Raw genomic sequence first — 26,504 nt, 5'->3', positions numbered from 1 at the left:
ATCCTTGCTCATTGTTGTCTGAGTATTCAGTCTTCTCCTGGGGAAGCTATTGAGAAATGAGACTGTTGCCAAAGTACATTGTTCTCAATTTCTGAACCCACATTCTTCTTCTTTCTTGTAATTTTGAACCAGTCACGAGTGCTTTAGTCAGTCTTTAAAAGTATTTGGGGTATTTCAAACCTTTTCTTTCTTTTTGTAGACAAACTTTACATGGGCCCCGGTCAGCTGTACCAAGACCTGCAAAACCTAATCCATGATCTGAGTTTGGTCAACCAGATCGCTGGCATGATCGGCAGCCTGAAGGGCAACTACCAGGTACTGTATACCCGCACCAAGTTCGGAGCTTTAATGTCACATCAGAGACAGTTGCATTAATATAAGATTCATATGCCAAAGTAGCGATCAAAATTAAATAAATAAATTAAACCTTATCAATATTAAAAATGTAACATATTAAAAAAAAATCCAAAATGTGTTTCATCAGGACTCTAGTTACATAAACTTAAATGTGACTTTATTATTATTATTATTATTATTATTATTATTATTATTATTATTATTATTATTATTATTATTATTATTACTACCAAACCACACAGTAACTGCATTTAATTATATTTTGGAATTTATTGATATTAATTAATGCTCTCAATAAACCAACAGTGGAGAAAACAGCAAAAATAACAATCCTGATAATACTGACAGTTTTGGGGGTTTTCAGACACCACTATTTGGAATTTGTCGTTGCCAAGATAAATCCAAATTCTTATTGTGATAAGAGATTTTTTCACGGTAATAACATTTTATGATGGGCCAAGCCCTAATTCAGAGATGCCTTTTTACAATCACTTTATTAAAACCCAATCGAGATAAATACTGATAAGTCTATCGGCATTCAGCCTAAAAATATTGAAATATAATTTTTTGTTCCATATTGTTCAGCCCTACTGTCTTTGTAGGCCCTGATTTGAATAGTTTATATCAAGTTTCCACTCAAGACTTCCAGTGGTGACGAGAGAGTGCTTTAGCCTGCAGAACGCAGCATGAGTCTGTACCTCTGTTTGTGCTGTGCTGGTAGGTCTGTCAGATTCAGAGGAGTCGTGGAGAGGCTCACACAGCAGTCGTGTGTCCAAGTAGATGAAGGTAGGGATGGAGGCTAATGCAGAGGAAGGTGGGGGGGATAAAAAATCAAGACTTATACTGCGCCAAGAATTTCAGCACTAAATTCCTCATCCTAATCTATGTAGACAGTATTCTGGTTATGAAAGTGCAGCAAGAGGATTTTCATTTTGGTGGCCATGCTGAAAGGTCGAGATGTCATTGGTAATGACATTTTAAGGCCACATTTCCTCGTTGTTCTTATGATAATGTTAACCCTTAAAATATGTTCCCTTCAGATTTTACCAGCATATAATTTGTTGAAATACCGTGAGCAACATTTATCCCATTCCTTCTCTTGTTGTTTTCCCCATTCTACGTATTACCTGTACACTTATTTTTCTCCTCAATGTAATTTCCCTGTTTCTCGTCCTCCATTTCTCTTGTGTGCAGAATGTAAATTCCACCGTGGCGCAGGACTGGGTTTCAGGTCTCCAGAGGCTAATATTGAAGAAGGAAGAAGAGATCAGGGCAGCTGACCGGTGCAGGATTCAACTCCAGCTGCCTGGCAAACATGACAAGTCTGTTTTTTACCCACATAAATGCACACACCTTGTTCTTTTTTTTTTTTTAAACCTAAAATGATCTGTTGTGCTGTGCCCTGTCCTCAGCTTTACCCCACAAATGTTTTGTTTATCCTACCATATACTTTATCCCCTTTTACCCTGCTTTTTTCATTGCATCCTCACCGCCCCCCTGTGTGCATTGGGCTGTATGAGAGAGAATTAGACCACATTTGGATAAACATGTTTCTCCACCAGCTCTAATCTGAGGCGTGAATCGCGAGGGAGGAATTGCACGTTAGTGTTCGCAACCAGAGTCTGCCCAGCTGCCCCTGTACACAAATATTCATGCTTCACATTAAGCCACACTATTATACACCACACATGGACCCCCCAGGGGTGCATCTTGGTTTGGCTCTTCCACATTCTCGCTGACCATGACTGCCTTTAGTTTCCTGCTCTTTATTCCGCTTCCCAATTCTGTCATTCCTCTCAGTTGCATTCAAATGCTGGGATTATCCAAGGGTATGTTTAGAAACACAGCTGGATCCCCCCCCCCCCCTCCAATCCCCAATCCATTTCCTGATCCCTTTTCTGCAGAATACAACACTTGTGACCTCTGGCTATCGAGTGGAGGGATGCATTTCAGAGACACAAACAGCCACACAAAACACAGTGATAGATAAACAAAGTGATAATTGACTTCTGTTACAATTTTTTCCTTTTATGAACAGTTGTATGCCAGTTTGCGGGGCCTATGCATACCGTAGAAGTTTTGTTGTTGTTGTTTTTTTTTGGTTTTTCATTATGTCATGTTACAAATACTATGGAGCTGGCCTTAAGAGGTCCAGTTTGCAACAAGCCAAATAAGGGCCACAACAGGCTTGTGGAAGATGGGGCGCTGACCGCATAGGATGGTGATTGAGTTTTCTATCCTACATGCATAATGCTGTATGTGGAGGAAAACTAACCCTGCTAATCATCTTTAAACCACCGTCTTCATTGTAAAACATGGTGGCAGCATCCAGCTGTTGGGATGCTTTTCTGTCGTAGGGAGATATTCACAGACACTTTAACTTAATCTAAGGTATGAGCTTATTTGCAGTGAAAATTGGGCAAAAGTTGCATTCTTTTCACTGAGTTGGCTAGAAATCAGTGGCATGCCTCACTTCTCAGATTTGTCGGTGGGGAAAAACTATCATTTATTTATAACAATTAGAATAACACAAAATAGTGCCTCATAAAATACATTAAAGCTTTTGGTGGTAGGGTGAGAAAATTGAAGAAGTTGAAGAAGTTCAAGCAGAGTAGAAACTTTTGCAAGGCACTATAGCTAATTCATAAAGGTTTGAGTGCTCCAGAGTAGCAAATATAGACATATGAAGCGTAAAGTTATGAATTAAGATTCCAAATTTGTGGACGACACTTCAGATGAATGATTTTTGGATTTTTTTTCGTTCAATATCCTGGTGTTAAATAAAAAAGTACTAATCATTAAACTGTTGTTTTAATTTTTATCTGACGATTTTCCCATTGTTACATTAATGCCAAGATCCTTTATTTTTTTCTGATTCCCGTGTGTGCTTGTTTTGTCGTCTTTTGTTTTGGCAGGGCGGGTAAGCTGACATACTTCAGCGCTGTCTTTAACACACTCGGCCCAGCCATCAAGCAGTCATGGATCAGTAACCTGCAGATGGCAAAGTTGGCTCTAGGTACTTTAGTGCACTTCCATGTGTCTTTTGCACATTAGTCCCTTTTGCTGTCTGCATATATTGAATAAACACACAGAAGTTATAACAGCCAAAGTTGGACATGTTTAGATTGCTCACATCCAACGAGAACCTGAAAGTTTTAGCAGTTTCTGTTAATAGGTTGAATTCCTGAGATGACAATTGAAGTTTTACAATGTGATCTCTGGAGCGTTCTAACTGAAAACAGATGGCTTTGTTCTCTGCATAACCTGTGTGTGTTATTTGTGTTTTAAATCAGAGGAGGACAACCTGCAGGGCTGGTTCTTTGCAGATGATGACGGTAATCAAATCAAGAAGCAGAAACACCCCCTCTTGCTTCAACAGATGCCTGTGGTAATGTCAAAACTACAAGAGTTCAAGGTGAGGTTTTTCCTCCCTACAGCTCTTTTTGAAGGCATCCAGGGTTATTTTGTAAAGGAAATTTAGAGCTCTGCTGCAGTCCTTCTCACCTGCAGTAGAGATTTGTAAGGATTCCTGGTCAGCTAGTGTACCCATTTTTTGTTGTTTTTATTTAACATTTCATTGATTTTCAATCCTGAAAAATTACAAATATGTAAACAGCAGTACTTTTGTCGGCAAAAGAAATTACAACCAATGTGTGATATTAAATCCAGAAGTACGAATTATAACATTTTCTTACAAGATACTGTACATATAAAAGCATTTAAATATTTCCATAATAAATATAATCAAATGAAAAATACCTTTTTACCCTTTTGCAAAAAGTGTTTTTAGTACTTTTGTAGTAATTGAAAGTCAACATTCACCTTCAGTAAAACTACTGCAGTTTACGAGTATCATAGTATCATTGTAACACATGAAGAAAGGTAGTTATTCACACGTCAGCAGAGAAAGGTGCAGGGCTGTAATAAAGCTTGCAATCATGGTATTGTTTTAATTAGGCATTTATTAACATTTCAATGCTACTTGGATCTTGTTTGGGCCTGATAAAGGTCTGAGAAAGATCGAAACAAGGTTAATAAATGTTGGGATGAGATGTTCGCGCTTCCCTCCATCCATCCCGAACGTCCTTCACAGAGGAGAAAAATTAGCCACGATGTTCATGCTCTGATTTCATAGCAGTCTGTCCTTTGTAGTTAGGGCAAGATCATCTTGTTTTTAGTAATACCTTTTGTTTTATTAGTTGAGTTATAACTTCCAGAGCTTCCAGAGCTTCTCTTTTTTGGTTAGCTTATTTGGATGCAGAATAAGTGCTGATAACATCAACTTGTGGTTTAACCTCCTTTAACTTTTATGGGATATCGACTATAGGTCGATAGCTGCTGCTAGTTTAGCCTCATGATATGGGGAAACACGTTTTGCCTTGAGCTGCAGCAGAGCTGCAGGCCCCTTTCATTTTCGAGCCCTTTCATTTTCGTTTGGTTGGTGTTCTTTTGCTTCTGTGCTCTTTACACAAATTCATTTATTTCTTATTTTTGACCACACTGTGTTGTGCAACAAAATTAAATTACCAGTTTAAAAAAAAATATCCTAACATGCTGCAATTAATGTCAAAGATCCATTTCATTAGCTTTACACACTCTAAATACAATGAAAGTAGGTGTTGTACTGTACTGTAAATGATCTCACATGTGGACAAATCTGAAGCCATACTTCATAGAAGTCAAGTTTCTATTGTTTGTTTTGAATTGCAGTGAAAATGCAATCCTAATGCAGGCTGTTTGCAAGCCTTAACGGGTAATAGAAGAGCCAAAACAAAGTGCTACACCTACTGTGTGCACAGCCAGCACTTGGTGTGCGACTCTTGTATAGGCACTGAAATTTGGTTTTACCTGCACACACATACTGCACGTACTGCCGCTGGCTCCCAAAGTCTTCACGATTTTTGCTTTTATTTCTTTAGTTCCAAAAGGTTTCTAGTTGGAAACTGATGAGATACTTTTAGTGTAAAACGTTAGAGCAAAGCTGAGCAGGGTCCCTATGCGGACTGGGAAAGTCATTTTCCAAGTCTTAAGTATTTGAAAAAGAAAATTGAGAAAATGTTTTGTTTTCAAGTGTTATTCCTTATTCCATTATCTTTCAGGGAAAAGCATTTTGCATAAATTTTTGTTTAAATTATGTCCTTTACATAAAAATGTGTTTCTTTTTTTTTGTTTGCTTGTTTTATTTGTCCAGTACATTAATCATTTTGGTATTTTAAGTTAGAATAGAACCTACAGACAAATGTACACTAATGTCCCTTTTTACTGCTTTTAAGTTTCTAGTCCCTTTTTAAAATATGATTTTAAAACTGGGCCTGTGATTGGTTGTCATCCAAACTGAATTCAGTTCAGATGGTAAACAGTGACAGCTAAACAGGTATCACCGATGACAAACTGTTTAGATTTGAATTGATTTCAAGACTTAGTGCTGTAGGTTTGTGAATAGCGCTGATCTAAAATGCTCCAGATGCAAAAAAACGTTGTGAAATATAATTTGCCACACTGCTGAATCTGAAGCCATGTTTTCATGATATGTGCAAGATGTAGATAAGAAAAACCCAAGAAAGGGAAATGCTTTGTACTCAAATTCTCAGTAGCCTATATTATAAAAACTGCTGCAGAAACCTTCAGAAAATTACATCTGGAAAAGTATGACATTTTGCAGCAGTTTGTAGAAAACGTGTGTGTCTTGCTCAAGGGAGAAATTTGAAATATGGACCAGAAGATTCATACGCTGGTGACCCGATCTCTCACAGGACAGTGATCCATGAGATCGCAGTAAGATTGCACCGCTAATGCCATGGGCCCCTCTATGAGCCAATAGATTTTGAGATCCTTCAGCAGAACAATTTAAGACTGAAAACGTTCTAGTTCAAAAGTCATAATAAATATACACTCGCTCTGAGCCATTTTGTTGAACAGAATCAAAAACAGATCCCTGGTATTAAGCAGGTAGTCCAAGAATGTACTTTTGTAGCGTTACAGTTAACCATCTGTGAAGTTGTCAGGGTGACCAAATGCATGTATTTATCAGAGGGTTTTGTTTGTTCTGTGGCAGGTGGAATGTGCCGTTCACAACCCAGAGCCCTACATAAACACAGAAAGCACAGCCGACTCTCCTGTCGTTGGCCACGGATGTGTCTGGGTGAGAGAATTTCCCACACGACTTAGAAGAAAGTCGCACATTGGTTAACATAACAGAAAATTAAGTGACAGGAGTAATAAATAATTTGTTTTGGTTTCTTGATCTTGGTGCAGGTTGCAAGTTGCACCAACCAGATGGGCCAAATAGCTATAGTGGCTATGCAGAACTCCAGCCCTAAAGTGACAGAGTGTTTCAATCTGGAGTCTCGAATCCTGTGTATGGCTTACGTCCCTGCAGAACAACCTGGGGAGGACGGTGAAAAGCTCCCTGAGAGCAATGATGTCCCCGCTGCAAAAGCCACTGATACCCCCACCGTCTGTTTAGGCATGGAGGAGGGCAGGTACAAATAGAAAATCACCTGAAAATGTAGAAATTCTCCTAATAATTCAGTTCAAAAACACCTAAAATAATTTCTTTGTTTTCTCCTTATTTACAAATAACCATCTTGCAATTGTTTTGTCATTTCTTTTCCATCTATCCTGTTTAGCGTCATTGTGTATAAGAGCAGCCAGCGGTCCAAGAAAATACGTCTGCAGCATTTCTTCACCCCAGACAAGTCCACAGTCACCAGCCTGGTCTATAAAAAGCCCTGTCTGTACGCTGGGCTGGTCAGCGGCTCCGTCGCCATCTACTCCAAGTCACAAGGTGTGTGCTTCAAATATTGCAAGAACACTTTTGAGTTTTAAAAAAAAAAAATGTTGATATTTTTTTTGTGTTCGTTGACTGGTAAAATTTGTGAAATCAAATAAATAGCCAGCAAAAAAAAGAGGCAGATATATGATTTGTTAAAATCCCAACCCTGACAATGTTTGCCTCAGTTTTGGATCAGGTTATATATCTTTTTAAAGCTGGGTTCTTTACTAAAGTTTGGCTGTTGGTGTTTTAGTCAGCGGCTCCGGGTGTAGCTTTGGGTTAGGGTTCTCCTCCGCCGTGTGTTTGAGCTCGGTTTCCATTTGCTCTGTTGTCCGGGTGAAGCTGCTATATTAACTCTGACCTATTTAACGTCTTTCCTCCTTTGCTTCTGAGCACAGACGTCTCACACTGGGCCAAACTCTTTGCACATTTTCCGTTTCGTCCCATCTGTCGTCAGATGTCGTATTGGTGCAGACGTGTGTCTGGGATTCTGTCCCATCTGCTCTAGGAGAACAAATATGCTGTTTGTTAAAATTTTTCCAAACTTGAGAAAGGGGAATCAGAATTTCATCACAATTGTGTAATTTTACGGTTGTGAGTTTCAAGTTATTTAGCGTTTTCTCATTTCACTGCATTGCAAAACATTTTGCCATGTTACAAACACCATCCTCAGAATATTTTGTTCAGATCTTAAGTGAAAGGCCAGCATAAAATAATGCATAATTTTGCAGTGGGATGGGAATTATCACAAATAAAAGTCTAATAAGTTAGGGCAGTGGTTCCAAAACTTTTTCCCCTTTTTTTGGAAATTGTGAGAATAAATTGGTGAAATTAAGATAATAAAGTCCTGTTTTTAAAAGACCTCTTATAAAATAAAAAATTCTAAAATCTAAATCTAAAAATTCTAGCACATCCCCACATTAATGAACTCGTGACCTCCACTTTGGGAACCCCTAAGTTAGGGTTCCACTCCTTGTCAGCCCTCCTGAAGCAAGGCTTTATCAACCCCTTTTCTCTTAAAGTACCTTTTTTATTTTTGTTCATGCTGCTTGTTCACTAATGTTGTCTAACAAACCCCTGAAGTTTCCCATAACAGCTATATCTTCCCTGGGGTTAAATTAAATTACACCCAGGTTGTCTTTATAAATTATGACTTCTGAAGACAATTTGTCACATTTGGATTTTTTTTATTATTTATTTTAGGGAGAGACATGTTCTGATTCCCGTTCATTTTCTTCTACCGGATCCATTGCAATTCTCTCCTCCGTTACCTCCAATTCCTCACTCTCTCTTGGTTCCTCTCCTCCTCCATCACTAACTTTGACCTTAGATGTCTCACCGGACAGTTTTCTTAATTTCAGCCAATTGAGCATATTTGCAACACTGAATAAAGTAGAGGCCACAAGCTAGGTGCACATATACAGCACAATGCGTAGAAGAAGATAACTTCTATATTTCACCTTTAAAATGAAGCGTAGAAGAAGACTTCTTCTAAATAAATAATTTTTTCATTTATTTATTACATTTTGAATTTCTGATTAAAATTTTTACAAAGGAAATGTTTATTTACACATCTTAATTGTGTGGGGAAAAAACATTGTAATTGCACACCGCCTAGCAGCAGCTCACCACACTTTGGGAATCTCTGCACGAAAGTATGGAAAAATATGGACAGATATTTGTTTTTTCTACAAAAAAGAAAAAACATTTGGAAAGTTTTCTTTCTCTCCAGCTGCACTTGGAAGAAATGATCAGTGCGTTCATCTGTTCTGGATTGTTTATGGTTGATTCGTTACACCTTGTTTTGGTAAATATGATGGTTTATTCCCCCATTTGGTCTTTATAGATAACAGACAGCTGCATAATATATTGCCGTGTTTCCGTACCAGATGGAAATTGTGATCTGAACATTTTCAGGAAATGTATGATTATTATTATTTAATTTTTTTACCTCCATTGAAAACTCTCTCACCATATCTGCATGTTGAGTCTTGGCGCCAAATTGAGTCATGCTGGAAACATTTCAGTTTATATGTTGTGTCAATATCTGAATTTCTTCTGCATTTTATGGTTTATGTTGCTCTGAGCAGAATCAGATAATAATCCTTGAAGGGTATCTTCTCAGCCTCCGGATATCAAAACAACCGAGCAGACGGGCTTTCCAGTGCCTTCAGTGCTGAGTTTCTGAACTGCATGGGAAATGTGACTCTGTTGTTGGTGCAGTGTTTCTGAAGCCGGCAACCTCATTCTGCCATGCTTGCCCTTTCCCAAGTGAATGAGTGTTTTTGAAATTGAGAAAGGGGGAGACAATGATTCAGCATTAGCTGCACGTCACAGTCAGACACTCACAACATGAGGTTGATTTTCGTCTGTGCAGCCGGGCCTGTACAGTTTAATTTTTCTCCTGAGAGAATAACGAGCGTCATTGTTTGTAACGTTTTATTTTGTGTGTGTGCACACGCAACCGTGCTTGCTTTTTTTTTTTTTTTTTTTTTTTTTTTTAAAGCTGACAATAATATGAAGGAATGCAACAGTTCAACAAGTAAAAGATGTGGGCAGATACACTCCAGCAGAGAGGACTTACGTAATCCTAAAAGTTGGCACTTCTTATTTTTTTCACTACTGCTCCTGTTTTTCTTTTTCAACATTTCTTTCATACATTCACTACACAGTGTCATTGTTGCAGTAATATACACGGGGCATTTCTGCAGTGCTAATGCCGTTCAGCTTGTTTAGTGAGTACTTTTAACTCTTAAGAAAAGAAAAAAAAAACATGTTTTACTGCATGACGGGTTCCCCATCAATAGCCATCTTTGTACCTTCATTTAAGCAAATATTATCCATGAAGTCTCATTCACCTCCTGGTCCAGATTAGCTAAGGGGAAGGGAATGTGATCTGTGTCCTTTGTATGCTCTTTTTTTCCCCATTTGTACGACTGAATTCTCAAGTACAGGCAGTAGTTGCCGAACTGTTGATATTTATAAAGCTACTGCAGGCAGCGGGGTGTTTTTGCTGCAGCCGAGCCTGCCCTGTAACCAGGCACATGCAGAAGAGAGTGTGTAGGAGGTGTATGTGGGATACAGCTTGGCTCTGACTAACACTCAACAGCCCATCTATATTCATAGTGAAGCGCTGTGAAAAACCATTAATGGCCACTTATCAACCATTAAGCAGAGTTATAAATGCAGGTAACCTTTACAGATGACATTTATCAGCATGGATTGACTGTTACTGTATTGTTTATGCACTGTGCAAATCCATTGTCTTAGTCGTTTAATTAAATGGATTGTCTTGTATGTGTGCTGTTGAAAGATAGGCTTCCTGTACAGTCTTTGAAATATCTGGAAAAATTCCCAAAATAAAAAATGTCATTTTGCATCTTATGTTTTTTGTTCTATAGCATCTTAGATCAGGTTTTTATACTGGACCTGTGGTTCTAGAAGAAAATGTGGTTTAGATGGAAAAAACAATGCATTATCTCCCCTGGAATTTTACAAACAACACAGAGGTTGCAAATCCTAAAATGTGATTTGAATACTCTGTATTTAATGTAGTCTAATCCAATTCAGATTTTTATTGTATTGTTTATAATTTTCTAAGCATTATAGATAAAATTGAAAAGGAGCTGATCTTGGTCTAGGTGGGGGGGAAAAAGCTGTGAAATGGCCAAATGTGCAATTAATCCCTAGTTTATTAAGACCTGAATTGAATGATTACTTAAATAAAATTCTAAATATACTACATACTAATTTTAAATATTTAAAAAAACATTTAGAATAGGTAATATACTAAATAACAAATTGATTAAATGATCTATTAAAAATATGAATTCATTGTTAAAATATATTTTATACCATATTTTGTCATATTACCTGTGCTACAGTTCATTATGAAATAGCTAAAGAGTTATTATGGCTATTGAAATATAACCTGACTCTCGTCAGATGGATTTCGTTCCGCAGAGCTCCACACATCCGTCTGGGATTGCTCCATTAGAGATGTATATCAGGAGGGGCCTTATCAAAAAAAACCTTGCATATGATTGGATAAACCACTTGGCTGTCATCTTTACTGACGTGCTACTGCAGCCACTCACACTGAAACCATCCCGTGACGCTGACGTTAGGGAAGCTCAAGCTCTTGCCAAACTCAGTCGAGAGAAGGGTGAAACCATTGTTTCCACTAACAAAAGCCTTCAAAGTTGTTCTCTGGTGTAAACTAGACAACACTGATGAATGAAATAGCAACATCAATGTTACCACTTGCTTCGTCGCTGGGAGCCGTCATTGTTGTCTGAATCAAAACAGTCACTTCTCTGATACGACACAGCTACAAAAATCCCCCCCAGCCATCCTGATTGGCTCGTCCATTTTATGTGGTATTGAAATTCCTCCCAATGGCAGCGACTCCAGATGGATGTGTGGAGCCGTGTGGAGCTCGGCGGAGCTACATCCATTTGGCGGGTCAGGTTAAGTGAAATAGAACCTACCATCTGATTGGTTAAAATGTAACTGGGCCTCAATTGTAAGCCAATCACTTGACCTGTCGTAGTTCCTGCCCCACCTACCAATTCTGACGTTTAAGGATGATTTGTTGCAATACAAGCCTTTAAACAAAATTAAATATTTGACTAATGATTATGCTTTCACATAAAATGGATATGCATTTCAAAAAAATCTTTTTCACATTTTACACATGAACTATTTAATATAATATTTATTAAAAATATTTATTTGCTAAAAAATTATTGTATTTATTTAATGTCTACTTTCAGGTATTGTCACATGCATAAATATTTATTTCACAACTTAATGTATTGAGTTGTAGTCTTTTTGGCATGTGATAGGTGACTTGAGCAGTTTCATGATATGTGGAAGATTTAAGTTATAAAACCCAGTTTTCTTAGTTGTCTGCTGGAAAGATCTAAGATCTTTTTTGTGTGAAAAAGGATAAATTATTAAATTGGAAAACTTGTTGGCTATATGTTTTGTTTTATGTCCAGAAAGGAAATCTAATAGAATCTCTTGGATTCTATTAGATTTCCTGTCTGAGCTGTGTTATGTGTTGACTAAATCAGAATATTCTGAATTAGCTGTGTTGTTTGCTCTGTCAGATGGTTCTTGGAGCTGTGAGAAGCCCAAGTTACTGAAGCTAGGAGTCCTTCCAGTTAAGGCCGTGCTGGCTGTGGAGGATCAACTCTGGGCCTCTTCAGGTGGACAAGTTTTTATCATCAGCACCCACACACACTGTGTTGAGGTATGTAACCCAATTAAAATCCTGATTGGCTAGTGTTACAAACGATCTTCTCTTAATAGACAGGGTGGTTTTGAAAGATAAATTGGGTTTGAGATATCTGCCTATTTGTGCATTTCTCCCAGTCCACTTATACAAATCACAAAATAAACCAGCTGTAGTAAAGCAGATCATCCCCATCTCTCTTTCATGAATATAAGAAGTCTGAGTCTTTCTTAAGAAATAAGACATTGGAGAAATTATATACAATTGACTGTAAGTAGCCCCTTTTTCCTTCTCACATTTTTCCCTGAAAATCTTGGAATATAACGTTTCTAGCAAGTCCCAATGGGAGCACCTGCTGTGTGTCCAGGAATAGTAACGTTCCTGTGACATGCGCTCACTTATAATTGGTTTAGCCTCATTAAGCTCATTATGTCGGACCACCTGCTTGTTGGCCCTCTTTTCTTCACACAGTTAGTCCAGAGTAGTAATTAAAAGTCAGGCGGAAAGGAAGACAAAACCGGAGTGGAAAAAGGGAAGTCTCAGTATGTCATTAAACACGTCAAACTGGTTTATTTGTGTTGAAAAATGTAGGAAATCCGGATTTGCTTTTCATGTTGGTCAAAATCCTGCTCTAAAATTCTCGTACACAGATTTTTTTTTTGTTGTTGCCAAGGTTGAATCCGCCCACATGTCAAGCCGCATTAGTGATTATGTAATGTATCTACACACACAATCAAAACTTGTCATCATTATATGAAGTAATCTGTGTCCATCATCAAGGATGAATTAAAAAAAAAGGTTCTGAAATTGGTCCCCTTGTCTGTCCAAACTGTTTTTATTAACTTTCTGAAACATTTTCTTTCGGTTTATTTTGTCTCTGAAGCAAATATGTGTGCAGACATAACAGCCACAGAAATTACAAGGGCGAATATAGTCTTAAGCAAGGTGTCAGTGGGTTGCAGATTGTTCATTGTGCAGTCAACAAGTGGCAATATAGAAAATGCTCTGGAAACACCCCCACACCTACAGTGCTCTTCACATTCATTAGCACCCTGCTGAGGATGTGTAAAAAGCCTTGACACAAATTATGCTAGTAGCATAAAATCTGACTGTAAAATCTTTGAGCAATTCACCATATTTCAGTTGAAAAACAATCCATCCGACTATTAAAAAAATAATTGTTCATGACAAAATCAACAGTGACACAGTTATTGCAATGCTTAACATTCTTATAAGATCAGATATAAGTGCTGTATAACTGGATAACCTTTAATTATTCTTTACTTTTTCTGATTTAATCACATTTTTTCTCAGAAATGTGTAATTAGTTATACAGTAATTTATTTCCATGGGTTTATTTATGAGATGCTTTGATTTAGCTCATGGTCACAAGATCTGAATGAGCACCCAAAAGGCAAAAAAAGGCTTTCTTTAATATTCACCCTTACTGTGACAAACACTATTTGAATTGGGCCTAAAATGAAGGATGCATATGTGAAATAGCACCTAATGTCCTGTGTAAGGTACAGTTGTGGATATGTGATGCTGTAGGCCTAATTCTCTTACTTCAGAGTCCATTGCATCATGAACTCTTCAAAATAAAAGTGCCTTAAAAAAATCTGTTGGCATCTACCATTTCTTTGATAATTTGTCATTATTTCGCCTTTCAGTAGAATAACTGTCTAGACTAGAGCACTTGGCCAAATTGACACAGACATGGTTCACCAGAGACAAAATAAACCTTCCATAGCTATCTCAATCCCCAGACCAAATTTTTTTTTAAAACCCAGGAGAGCTGAAGAGAAAAGAGGACACTAAATGCTCAGGTGGAAAGCAACTGGACCTCTTCTCTTGTGATGAGCTTATGTTAAGGACATCAAGAGGACACTCATCTCAGTCCAGTGAAGGAGAAATGAAAAAGACGAGGCTGAAGAACATTGGCATTTCATATGTAGACTGAGTGTCCAAGAAACAAAAGAAGGAGATTATCCAATAAATAATTCCCAGTGCATTTTAAACCTAGCAACACTCTCAGATTGGTTTACCTCTCACCTAAAATACCCAAACACAAGTTCATCTGTGTGTGGGTAGTCTGGTGCAGCAAGGAATGTTCAGACCCATAATAATAATAATAATGATATTAATAATAATAATAATAATAATAATAATAATAATAATAATAATAATAATAATAATAATAATAATAATAATAATAATAATAATCATCTTTCTCATTGCAACTTTATACTTTCCAATGAAATTTGTCGTCTGCATTTACCCCATCCTTTAGGGAACAATGGGCTTCCTCTGTGCGGCCTCCTGGGAGCATTCTGGGGCTCAGGGTTTTGCTCAGGGAACTCGCAGTCTTTCCATAACTCAAGCATGCTGCTGTTTTTTTTTCATTTTATTTTAATTAATAGGAATTAAAGCTTGTGATGGTTATTGTTTCCTACAGTTACGGGTATGTAGCTATATATAGTTTCCTGATCGTGTAGATAGTTTTTCCTCTTTATTTGTCCAAAAACCTGCATTCTCATGCAATTCAATCTGACTGTATAGCAGTAATTCATAACGTAATGCATTTCAAGGCACTATACTGGAAAAATACACAAATTAAATTAATGTCCAATTACATGTTGTCCAGTTCAGTTGCATTAAAATAAATTTTATTACAGTCCAATCTACATTCAAATTAAGGTAGCTTTCATCTCATTTTTATGATATTCTGAAGTCATTAAAAGAAAAGAAAAAACAGTGACTTTTTTGTCTGCCCTTATCTAGAGGCAGCTGGAGGCCCACCAGGAAGAGGGCATGGTGGTGTCTCACATGGTGGTGGCCGGCGTGGGCATCTGGATCGCGTTCAGCTCCGGTTCAACTCTGCGCCTCTTCCACACTGAGACCTTGGAGCACCTGCAGGATATAAACATCGCCACAACCGTTAATAATATCCTTCCTGGTAAGCCTGTAGACCTAAATGAGATACAAGAACTGTTCATATTTCTAAATAAACCTGTTTCTTTTCTCCAAGCACAATATATAGCTGACAATAACAGTACACATCTCCCTGAACAAGCCATAAAGTGAGGTTGTGACATGACAAAATGTGTAAAGATTCAAGGGGCATGAATAGTTTTGCAATGCACACTGACTCTATACTGTTTTTGTGTTATGAATAATGTTTTATTTTTATTTAATTTATTTTTGCTCATGTATAATGACCAGTGTTTAAAAAGACTACATAAGCCGATTAAATGTCTAGTTTTCATTTATTATAAATACATTGTTTTTGTCCTTCCAGATAATTTTTAAGAGTTTCTTTATTCTATGCTTTACCTTTTCTAGGAAGATGACTAGACATTTAGGTCTGATTAAACACTTCCTCTGCTCTTTCCCTGGTTTAGGAAGTAATCCTGTAGTACTGTGACCTGTACTCACGCAAAGACTTGATTACTTTACTAATGAGCCACATTTACCACTGAAGCAAAATATTTACATTTATCTCAACTCTCAACGCCATGAATTTCTCTCTTGGATGTAATGCTAACATAAACATGTTTAATACTCTATTTTTTTATTGGATTGCTTTACTCTGATATTAGACAGTATCATTAGCCCTGTCTCTCTGGAATACACTTCACTCCCATCAAATGGGACAGGAATTTTTGGATCTTTACAAAGCCTTGTACCAGATTTCAACACTTAGTCTCGCTGTTTCTTACCTAATTTACCACCCCAGTTCTTCTTGATGTCTTCTGGTTCTCAATAAATTAATTCGTATGCCTTTCAAAGACTAAAAACTCCATATCAGTCTAATATACAACAGCAAAGAATACTTGTTTCGACGATTGCTTCATAAGCTAATTAAATTAAAACGCAGCCTTGAGTTTCAACTCTGTTATAGAGGTTTTACTCTCACATTTTACCTGTGCTCTTCAAACCATCGCTTTTCAATATTTTCTTTGGCTAAACAACAAATTAAGACCCACTTCTTTTGTATCTTTTCATTGGGTTCTACGACATAAGTTCTCCTTCACCGCTCAGTTTTAAGACAGCTTTGTGTGCTTTGTACTCATCTGTCTAACAAGAAAATCATCCTGAATTTCAATCATTTTTTAGGAAGAAGACTAGATCATGCTAACGGCCTTCTAAAAGTAGCTACATAAAAAGAACGTGTTGTTAAAAGTATAATACATGAACAAAATATTAACTGTGATGATGTTGGACATGCAAAAGGCTTATTTGGGATTGATGGAAAGCCAAAAAAGGTTTCTGTTACCTTCAAATGCTTAAAGTATGAAGCAATACTAGTGAGAGCAGGCATTCCGGGAACATTATTTTATGTCTTTGAAGAACAGTTTCCTTTACTTTAAGACATTCTGTTAGAATGGCTCACCTCTTAGAGTGTGATTGTTTAAGGCGGTGCAGCTGTAAACCTGTCATTAACAAGCCTTCCTATCTGCACTGTCAGAAGAGAGACAAATGAGCCATGGCTCATAGAAGATTTTAATCCAGATGGGTTTTGTTGTGGAGAACAAATATTTATCTTAAGGGCTTTGAAGAAGAACACACAAGCTAAATTGACTTTGGAAGCAGCATGAGCTTTGTGCCAAAAATATATTGACTTTTACCCAAACACAGCCCTGCATATCTTGGATATATCCTTAAGTACCAGGAGGGGTGCCATTATCTCAGGATGTGTCTTTTAGCAGTTTCATTATAAGAACTGATATTACATTCAGCTTGAAACCAGGACAGCTTCCCAGCTTGTAGGCTTAAACTAAAACATTAGGTTCATATTGCTTGTGTCTGTGCCGGAAATCATCAGTGACCTGCTGCTGTGGATCTTGTAATCTGCTGCATTATATCAGCGTGACCCAAAAACACACGGCCTAAAAGCATTGCTGGTTTTGTGGGTAGTAATTTGGAATCTGTACAGTTCAGTCATAGTTGCTTTCCCTCCTTTTTTTCTATTTTGCTTCAGACTTTACTAGAGATGCAGCATATAAAGATTTTTGTGTCTGATTTCCAATCACAAGTTTCATTAAGCTCTGACTTGTTGTTGTTGTTGTTGTTACTGAATTTAGGCCATTCTGATTACTCTTTCTAAACTTTAAATAGGATCCTTGATAAAAACTAATTTTACTTTCTAAGTAAATAAGAAATTAAGCTGTCTTAATTCTTAAATCTTTTTGTGTAATAAAACAATGATTTTTCAAGAACAGTTCAAAATTACAGAGCTTCTGCTTCTTCTCTGAATGTCAAAATCACAAACTACTCCATACTGTGAGATATATTTAAAATCAAACAATAGATAATTGTAGCACATCTCCTTTACTCCTTTACTAGAGAAATTATAGATTGCTAACGTTTTTTAAAATATTTCATCTATGATTGTAGAATTGCGCTATTTCACAAGCCACTTTTTTCTACAGATCCATTCAAAATAAACAGCAGTTTCCAAAGTAATATTTGAGATATTAAAGCAATGATTATCTGTTGTGTGTTAAATCATTAATGCTTTTATTATAAATATATATGAGCCTCTTTGTTGTAGCTGATTATTAGTTATTTAGATTGAAAGTTTCCAGGGATATGCCAGGATGGACTCAATCAATTTCAGTCAGCAGCTAATTTTCCCCTGGATCGTTAGTCTGTGCATCAGATGTTTTTATCAACAATCTGGCCAAACAGATTTGTGCTGGAGCAGTCTTTCAACTTCTCACAGCTTCAGTGTGGTCAAAAAAGACATTATACTTAAAATTTTACAAATGATGAAACATCAAAATAAAAATAAAATCCAACAACACATTCAACAGTAGTCAAAAATAATTCTTCAATAAGAATATTTGCCTTTAAAACTTTGACTAATTAAAATGTTTTTTGTTTAAATTCAGAGAAACAAGTTCCTTTCAGCTCATTTCAAAGCTGATTCCTGCATAAGTTATAAGCCATCAATGAGAACAGATTTTATTAAATGAAGGTAGGAAGATCCTATACTTTTCTGTATAATCTAAGTTTTTAGCTATTAGGGGAGAAAGCGAAGGGGAGCTTTAAAAAGTTAGGATATGCCAATGGTTTGATTTTCGCACGACCAATGCAGACCGTCCGACAGTAGGGTGACATACAATGATGATTCAAGCTATTGAGGTTTATGGGGAATTTCAAGGCTCCATTGTAGACAATCAAGCGAATTTAAACTTCTTTTTTAGCACAAAACTAATTTAGATCAGCACAAGGTTTGCTGAACAGTATTGAGATTGCTAATGAAGTGCCTGCTGAGTTATGGATCCAACGGAATACGTCACATTGTCATCGGCATAAAATGAAAGTTAGTGTTTTTATATACCTGGATCAAGAATATTAATAAATAAGGTGAATGATAATGGCCCCAGAACTCCTCCATGGGGACCAATTTAGACCACATCAAGGAAGCAAGAGGCAATACCATCAGCTATCACACACTCAGTTCTGTTTGAAAGATGATTTTAAAACCACTGAACTAACTGCTTTTAGACCAACACTGATAAGATTTTGCTTTAAAACCACATCTACAGTGTTGATAGCCTTAGATGGGTTGATGGAGAGGGCTGCCCAGTGTTTCTTACTGTTCAGAGCCTCAACAGAATCAGTTATTACTTTTAAGGCTGATGTGGTTGTATTGTGTCCTTTTTCTAAAGCGAGACTGAACATGTAATATGATACCATGACTAACTAGGCACTCCTTCAATTATTCACTGACAAGAGACTTAGATTTTTGCAAGAACAGACAACTTTGATTTAGGCCTGTAATTGTTTAGGTCTGCTGGATCACCACCCCCCCCCCCCCCCCCCCCCCCTTTAAGTTAGGGCAGAACAAAGGAAGATTTCGCCATGACACGAATCTCAGTTAAATCCGACGAAAGATTAAAAAGATGACTCAGGGGTGGTGCAATTAAATATGGCTCTAAATTGTCTAGACCTGTAGATTTTATTCTGTCTAATAATTTGTAGAGCTTCATGCACCTCTGAGACTAAAATTGATCTAAAACTGAAAGAAGTCAAAACATCACGGTGGCCTACAACACATGGGCATGTTGATATCAGAAATATTAGGAAAATCATACAGTGAACTAGAATTAATAAAATTACTGTTTACGCCATGCTGTCAAATTTCTTATTTTTAATTATATCTGTAGTAGACACTGTATCAGTATTTTTTTTTTTCCAGCTAGGCACTTGTTTTCCAAAATTTTAAGGTGTTTACATTTTTAGGTTTCTGAAATAAAATATGCAGGCTTTGCATTTCTTATTGCCACAGGGCATTTAGTGCAGAGCACCCTAAAACATTTCTTTTTTTTTCTTCTAGCTTCTGCCCCCACCACATTATGCTTATGGAGTAGCTGTGAAAGATCAGGGGATTAAAGAAAGACGTAAAGTCTAGTAAATTTATAGAAGCTGACACTGCCTGGAGTATGTAGTGTGAGCCTCCGTGTAATGTCCACTGCTTAGAGTAAGAAGTTGAAGTGCTTTTTGTCTGACAGATGTGGGTGTTAAAAGCGATGTTGTGGGACCGCGCCATCTCCATCGGTTAATAGAATCCATGTAACCACAGAGGAAGCTGCTTCTGAGACAGACCAACACACAGGAAAGAGTTTATCTTCTGGGCCGCGCCATCAATGGCTCATTTCCTCTGATAATGATATTGGGATTTAAGACTCTCAATCTGCATGGAAGTCTGAGGTTTTTGTGAGCAAGGTTGAGCTGCAATAGCAAAGTTATGGTTATTTTACAAAAAAAAGTTGCATAAACTTTTGTCATCTTCCTGCTATTTGTGTTACACTGCTGGCTGCTGAGGGAAAGAGAAAGACAGACCAAAAATCATGCTGATTCTGCACAAACTGACGTAAGTGAGATTGCAAGCCAAACTGGCCTAGATGGATTGACTGCGACCCGTGTATTAGAAGGAAAGAGTGATGGCTCGTTTCACTGCAATCCTGCACCACATTAGTGTTTATTCACAGAAGTGAAATAACATCATCTGTTTGCAAAGAAGATAGCAAGGCATTACATTACACTGAGGGTTAATTCTCCCTTTTTTTTTCTTTCTTTTTTTTTTTTTAACAAGGTTTTAATGTGATTATGGCTTATCAGCACAGCCAAGACCACTGCTGATTCAGCAATATTATTTCTACCAAAGTGAAAAAGTGTGTTGTCCTCAGTGTGCCTTTACCAGTGGTGCATTGTTGAATCAAGGAGGTGCTTTAGGTGGAGTTATCCCTCTCATGTTCACTCATGTTGAAGCAATTCTGCCAGCTCCCTCCTTTTGTAGATAGTGGTTCATTATCCAAGCAACATGCCCACATACAGCTAATATGCTGTAATAGCAATCATTTGGTGCCACTGAATACCTTAAATAAACCAAGGCACGCATATGTGAAAGCACCAAGACAAGCATGTTATTACAGAAAAGGGAAATGTGTATTTATTACAGGCAAATTAGAAAAAAATATTTTTAAAGCTTCCCAACAAACTGAAGGTGGTGGCCCACCATGAGATCTGATTGGTCTGTGATTAATGCTCAGAGGATGGTGGCCGGCTGGCTGCGGTGGTGAGGGTCGGTCTTTGTCTCATGCTGTGTGACCTAAATATGCAGCCATGCATGGTCTGATGGGGGACAAATATCGGGGGGGCTGGTAAATAACACCTCCATGTTTCTTTGTTTTTCTATCGCTACTGCTGCAGGCATCTTAAACCAGATTTAGTCCGTATTGATGGGGAAAAAAAACACTGACACTTATATAAAATGATGGACAGAGTGGGATAATTCCGGATAAGAAAGACACACACATATAAATAAACCTGCCATGTAACCTACAAAATTAATACTAGTGACTTCAGTTGTCTTAAAATGTTTCTTGCTAAATAGATTGACAACGTTGAATTTATTCTGACCTTGTGTTTAAATTCACCGTCAGGTCAAATTTCTGCTCTACATTGATTTTACAGCAAGATGAATGTCCACTCCAAAACCTGCTGAGTTAAAAGCGTCCCAATTTGGGTTATTTTGCTAACTCATCCTGGGGTCAAATATGGACCAATACAGTCCAGGATTGATTTGCCTAAACAAGGTTGGATTATGGGTTCAACTCTGCACACTGTATTAGTTATTTTGCCTATAGAGTTAAAGTGACAAATTTTAAATGTTAAGACCAAATTATTGACATTAGTCATACCCTACACAGATATAGGTTTTAAATAAATTTTTTTCAACCAACACGGTTGCTTCTGGTAGGAAGAGAGGCAGACATCAGCCTCATAATGATCGATAAGACTTTTTAACAAGCAGTAGAGTTCAGGTAAAATCATTCAATAGGCTCAGAGTCATTCTATAATTTGTGGTACAATCATTTTCCCCTATGTTTAACTTTTTTTTTCCCTCATAAATGTTATATTAATGAACAGAGACGACACTGTGTACGTTCTGCTTCAGTTAGCCTAAAGTTTGTTTATATTCCTGAAGTTACTCATTTTATTTCAGGTTAACAATTTTTATAATTTTTTTTTTTACCTCATGACATGGGCTTCAAAAACATAACGGTATAATATTAAAGAAAATAATTGTACATGAAATTTTCTCAATGAAAAATTGGATTTCTTGATAATATCCACAAACTCTGTCAACAAAGCTTTTCAACTCATGTACCCTCTCGTGTTTTTTTTTTTTTTTTGTCATATGAAACGACACTTTGTCAGTGCATATGTTTAGTATGAAGTTTACAGGAATGATAATAAAGCAGGAATGGTCAAAATGTTAACTTGTAACCCTATTTTACTCCATTCTGTAACCCAACAAACTGAGTGACAATGTTTTGACCTAATCTCTGGTTAAAATTACTCAAAATGCTGTCCCAGCAGCATAAACCCATTATTTTGGGCAGAAGCCATAACCCCGCAGCTTTTGGGTGTAGGAAAAGGTTTTGGGCCACAGCTACAGCAATGGGCAATTACTCGCAATGTGCTGATCCGAGGTATTTCTGGACTGACTGAACGGCTGATGGAGCGTGTTTTTGTCATTTTTGAAATCTACTCCTCCCTCCTGCTGCTCATTGTCAGGTCTTAGTGCGGATCAAAGAGGTTCGCTCCTGCAGGACCGGGGCCCGAGCCGGCCCGTGTTGATGCTCTCATAGGGTTTATTTTAGTTCACCCTCTGGGTGGGGAACTCCAAATATTATGAAAGGAGGAAGTTGAGCAAGGCCTCTGACCAGGAGTCTGTATGTTTCTCCCGGCTCTGGGCCCTCATTAGAAGCACATGTGGGCAAGACGTTTGCGTTAAACTGTACCAGCCTGCCTATCTGGCAGGAATTTTAGAAGTATGGCAGCCTGGCGTGTGTGCCCCGTGCATGGGGTCAGCCCTAGAGAAGAGGGGGGGGTACATAGACCGGCAGTAATTTTTCCAAATGCTCAAGAGGATTACTTTGAGGGAGGAAATTCAAGTCGAGCTGTTTCAGCGGTAATGACTCATGGCAGTCTTGCCTCCCACAAAGCAGACCCTGAATAGACTATTTTATCAAAATATAAGACACATCTCTGTTGCGTCCATACAGAAAAAATTTCAGCTGATGAGGTATCATTTGTGGCTTAGCAGATTCCTGACGAAGCTTCCGTGAAAGATTTAATGCGTTGACTGACCGAAGTTGCACGTCTTTTAAAGGACTGCCAGCCAGCATCCTGATTTTATTGCCATCCATGCTGAAAGGTGTTGTTAACTTAACAATCGGAGCTTTTACAGTCCAAACAGGCTTCGGTGGTTTCTCTGAACAGAAGAGAAAGAAAAAGGTCATGTCAGCTTGTCCTGCTGTAATGGCCGTAAGTTTTCTGAATAGAGGCAGAGCTTCTTCCTTAATTACAGCATCACGCTTCACTCAGCCTGTTACATAACACTTTTTGTGTGTGTTTGTTTGTTTGACTCAAAGCAGGCCGTAATGCTGCGTTTTCTTTTGTTCGCGCGCTTGAAAGGGGGCTGTTTTTATCCGCACGCCTCTTCACGTTGCCGTGGAGACGAGCAAGCTCTGAATATCATGGCTGCAAGAAATGCTGCCACATACTAAAACAAAGCGTCTGCCTCCCTTTCTGGTGAAGTGAATCGTTAATTGTGAACTTTTTCCAATTTTCCAGGGATTACTCTATGTGGGAGGATGGTTTTGCTAAAGCCTTGCCTCTTTTTTTTTTTTTTGTGAATATGGATTTACTCTAGAAGACGCTTTAAATCAATTTAAGAATAAACTGTTTTGCTTTTACTGCAGGAAACCACAGAGTCTCTGTGAGCAGTCTGCTGGTGTGCCACGGCTTGCTACTAGTCGGGACTAACTTGGGAGTGACTGTGGCCCTTTCTGTCCCCAGACTTCAAGGGATCCCCAAAGTAACAGGTAACAGAACTAAAGCGGATTACATTTCACTGGGTGCAAAGCAGGGCTACAGAAATTGGTGCAAGATGCATGTCTTGATTGATAAAGCTGTGTAAAAAGCCCTAAAGTGAATAAACATTTTACTCCTATTTAACACTCAGACTTTGGGAGGTTGAAACTTTAGTTAAAGTACATTAATTCAGTGGGGAACAAATTAGATGTTGTGAAGTTATTGTCACTGGTCCAACATTTATTGACACCCCTTACAGTTTCTACTTAAAAAAAATGCAACCACAGCTTGTTGGTTAAGAGTCTTGAGACTTGAAATGAGTAATTCATCTATTTCTGTTTCCATGGTGTTTAAATACAACAACACAGAAGGACCAGTCTAGTCACCACTGGCCACTAGGCTGGATTTACATTTATCTTGCCAGCACTTATAATGTGAAGGATGATAAGAAAGGTTAAATAAACCTAGAGAGTTCACTGTTGGGGAACTGCAGCAAAGATCCGCATCTTCGGTCACCGAGTCCACATAACCATTAGACACTACACTATCTACAAGTCAACTGATTGTTTGTGCTGCGTACCACTAAAAAGCCTTTTCTGTCATTGCTAAGCAAACATAAACATGTGGAGGTGTGTAGCTGCTAATGGGACTCTTGCTGAAACCATGTGCTTTAGTCAGATTCAGTTAAAATATGTTCTTTTTATCATGTGAGGTGAAAAAGCTTTGGAGGACTACTGCTAAGTATAGTGGAGGTCATGTGATGCTGTGGGTCTGATTATCTTCCAAAAGTCCTGGGAACTTTGTCAGTGTCAAACTTTTAAAGGAGTGGTGACATCACTTTATAAACTATTCAGGCAGTTGATTATTATGCAGTTGCTGCATATATAACTTATCCAAAGAATTTTATTGAAGAAAAAACATCATCTTTTTGTAGGGGATTGTTTTGACGGGCCAACAGAGAGCTCGCTACCCTGCTGCTTCAGACAGTACTCATACGTTTATCAGACAAGACAGCGTTTAGAAATTAAATAAACTTTACAGGTAATGACAGCGTTGTGGTCACTGATTTTTCAAAATCAGTTTGTTTGAAAACCCCAACTCACCCATGTTCAGGAAAAGGTCTTCAGTAAAGTGCGCTGGACGTAGTCCCAAATTATGCTTACATCCGTTTTTCAGCACCCTTGGACATAACAGCTCCTCTTTTTAGTAGCCATCCTCTTCTCAAGTGGAGTAGTCGGACATGCTAGCGCGACTCACGCCATTACATTAGCCGTTCGGTGTACCAGTGGTATAAGATAACATCTTCAATGTTATCTTTCTACATATGAATTGTGTAGTGCAAATTCTCAGTTATCCGGGTCATCACAACAGCAAACAGGCATAAATCGGAGGCAACCGGACTTTCGTTCAGTTCTTTCTGAAGACGTTTCGACACATTTCCAGGAGTCTTTGTCAATTCTGGTAGCTCACACTTGAGCAACCTGCAGTTTTTTTTTAAAAGACACGGAGGCCGATCCTGCTAGGCGGATTCTAAGCCAGATGCAAATCAATGACCCGTCACTGTCCTGGGTTGTTAGGAATTATTGCTTGGTGTGAGAAGAGTACGTGTGAGAGGCATCAACGTGTCTAAACCAGTTAGTTGGTGGTGTTCTGTTCAGAGGAAAGGTAATGATGAAGGAAACTTGTAAGGGCTATTTCTAGAGGTTGTGCAAAGGAGAATTGTAGCTCTGATACACCTTGATGAGTCAAATAATTTAATCAAATAACTGAATGGGTAGATGCAGCTTAACACGTTTTTAGACCATAGAATAAATTATCTCTAATTCAGAGTTGGCTATTTCTAAAAGTTTCAGTGTGTAATTAGTGTATGTGTGTATGTGGAAGCGTCAGCTCTCAGTCTCCCCAGATAAGCTCCACTCTTTTTCTGCAGTTTAATGAGATCCATTTTAGAAGATGCGCTCGGCAGATTTAAAAAAGGCTGTGTAATCTTGCCATGTATCCTTGCCTAGCTTTTGAAACTCCAAAAACTAAGTGAAATCAAAGATTGTAGGCAGCAAAAACTCAACACCATTAGGATTGAACACCTTCAAACACGTTCTAGTCTTTCTGCTACACTTTAAAAGCTCCTTGAAGATCCTGTTAAGTTCAATCCTGCTCAATATTTTCTACATCTTCCACGTGGTTTGTTTGCTACAGAGCTGCATAATATATGTGTGTAACACAATTGCAAAGGATTGTTTGACAGCGTAAATACTTTGTCAAGCGTCATCAATTTCCGCTCTGGTTATTGATGATTTTTTTTGCCCAGATAGGTTCACTCTAACGGCACTTAATGCCCACATCTTATGTATAGTTTTAGAGGACAGAAAAAGAAGGCTAGTCAAAATCGACAATTGTCATCGCAGTTTTCAGCAATAGTGTCACATTTACACATCTTCCTGATATTGGCCAGCCCCTGTTCACACTGAATTTGCCCCCCATGGTTAGAAAATCGGCTTTGTTGCTGTAATCCCCTGAATCATCGAAGGCGGTAGCTTCGACACAAATGACCTGGAACTGGCATTGGGAAATTGTGCCTCACAGTTTCATCCCCAGTGACACACTGATTTCACACAAACCAATCCTTCACAGTAAAGTTGGCACCCTGCAGCTTCTTTGACCAAAATAACTAACAGACGTGGCTTCCAGGCATATTTCCATATACAACGGCCTTGCCATAAAAAGGGTACAGCAGGGATA

The 26,504-nt window shown here is 38.0% G+C and overlaps 1 protein-coding gene across 3 annotated transcripts in view; it reads left to right on the top strand.

Moving 5' to 3' along the window:
* arhgef10 (Rho guanine nucleotide exchange factor (GEF) 10) overlaps positions 1-26,504 on the top strand; it is a 64,604-nt gene that overhangs the window by 34,244 nt on the left and 3,856 nt on the right. For all 3 annotated transcript variants that reach the window (XM_012862071.3, XM_012862070.3, XM_012862072.3), the window contains 10 exons: positions 200-315; positions 1,552-1,679; positions 3,273-3,373; positions 3,651-3,772; positions 6,413-6,499; positions 6,613-6,839; positions 6,987-7,144; positions 12,247-12,389; positions 15,153-15,327; positions 23,654-23,776. In XM_012862071.3, the coding sequence (XP_012717525.2) occupies positions 200-315; positions 1,552-1,679; positions 3,273-3,373; positions 3,651-3,772; positions 6,413-6,499; positions 6,613-6,839; positions 6,987-7,144; positions 12,247-12,389; positions 15,153-15,327; positions 23,654-23,776 (1,380 nt within the window). The remainder of the gene's footprint in view (positions 1-199; positions 316-1,551; positions 1,680-3,272; positions 3,374-3,650; positions 3,773-6,412; positions 6,500-6,612; positions 6,840-6,986; positions 7,145-12,246; positions 12,390-15,152; positions 15,328-23,653; positions 23,777-26,504) is intronic.

Source organism: Fundulus heteroclitus, chromosome 19 (assembly GCF_011125445.2).
Source record: "Fundulus heteroclitus isolate FHET01 chromosome 19, MU-UCD_Fhet_4.1, whole genome shotgun sequence".
In the NCBI taxonomy this organism is placed as follows: Eukaryota; Metazoa; Chordata; class Actinopteri; order Cyprinodontiformes; family Fundulidae; genus Fundulus; species Fundulus heteroclitus.
This window is presented reverse-complemented; position numbering and strand designations above follow the sequence as displayed.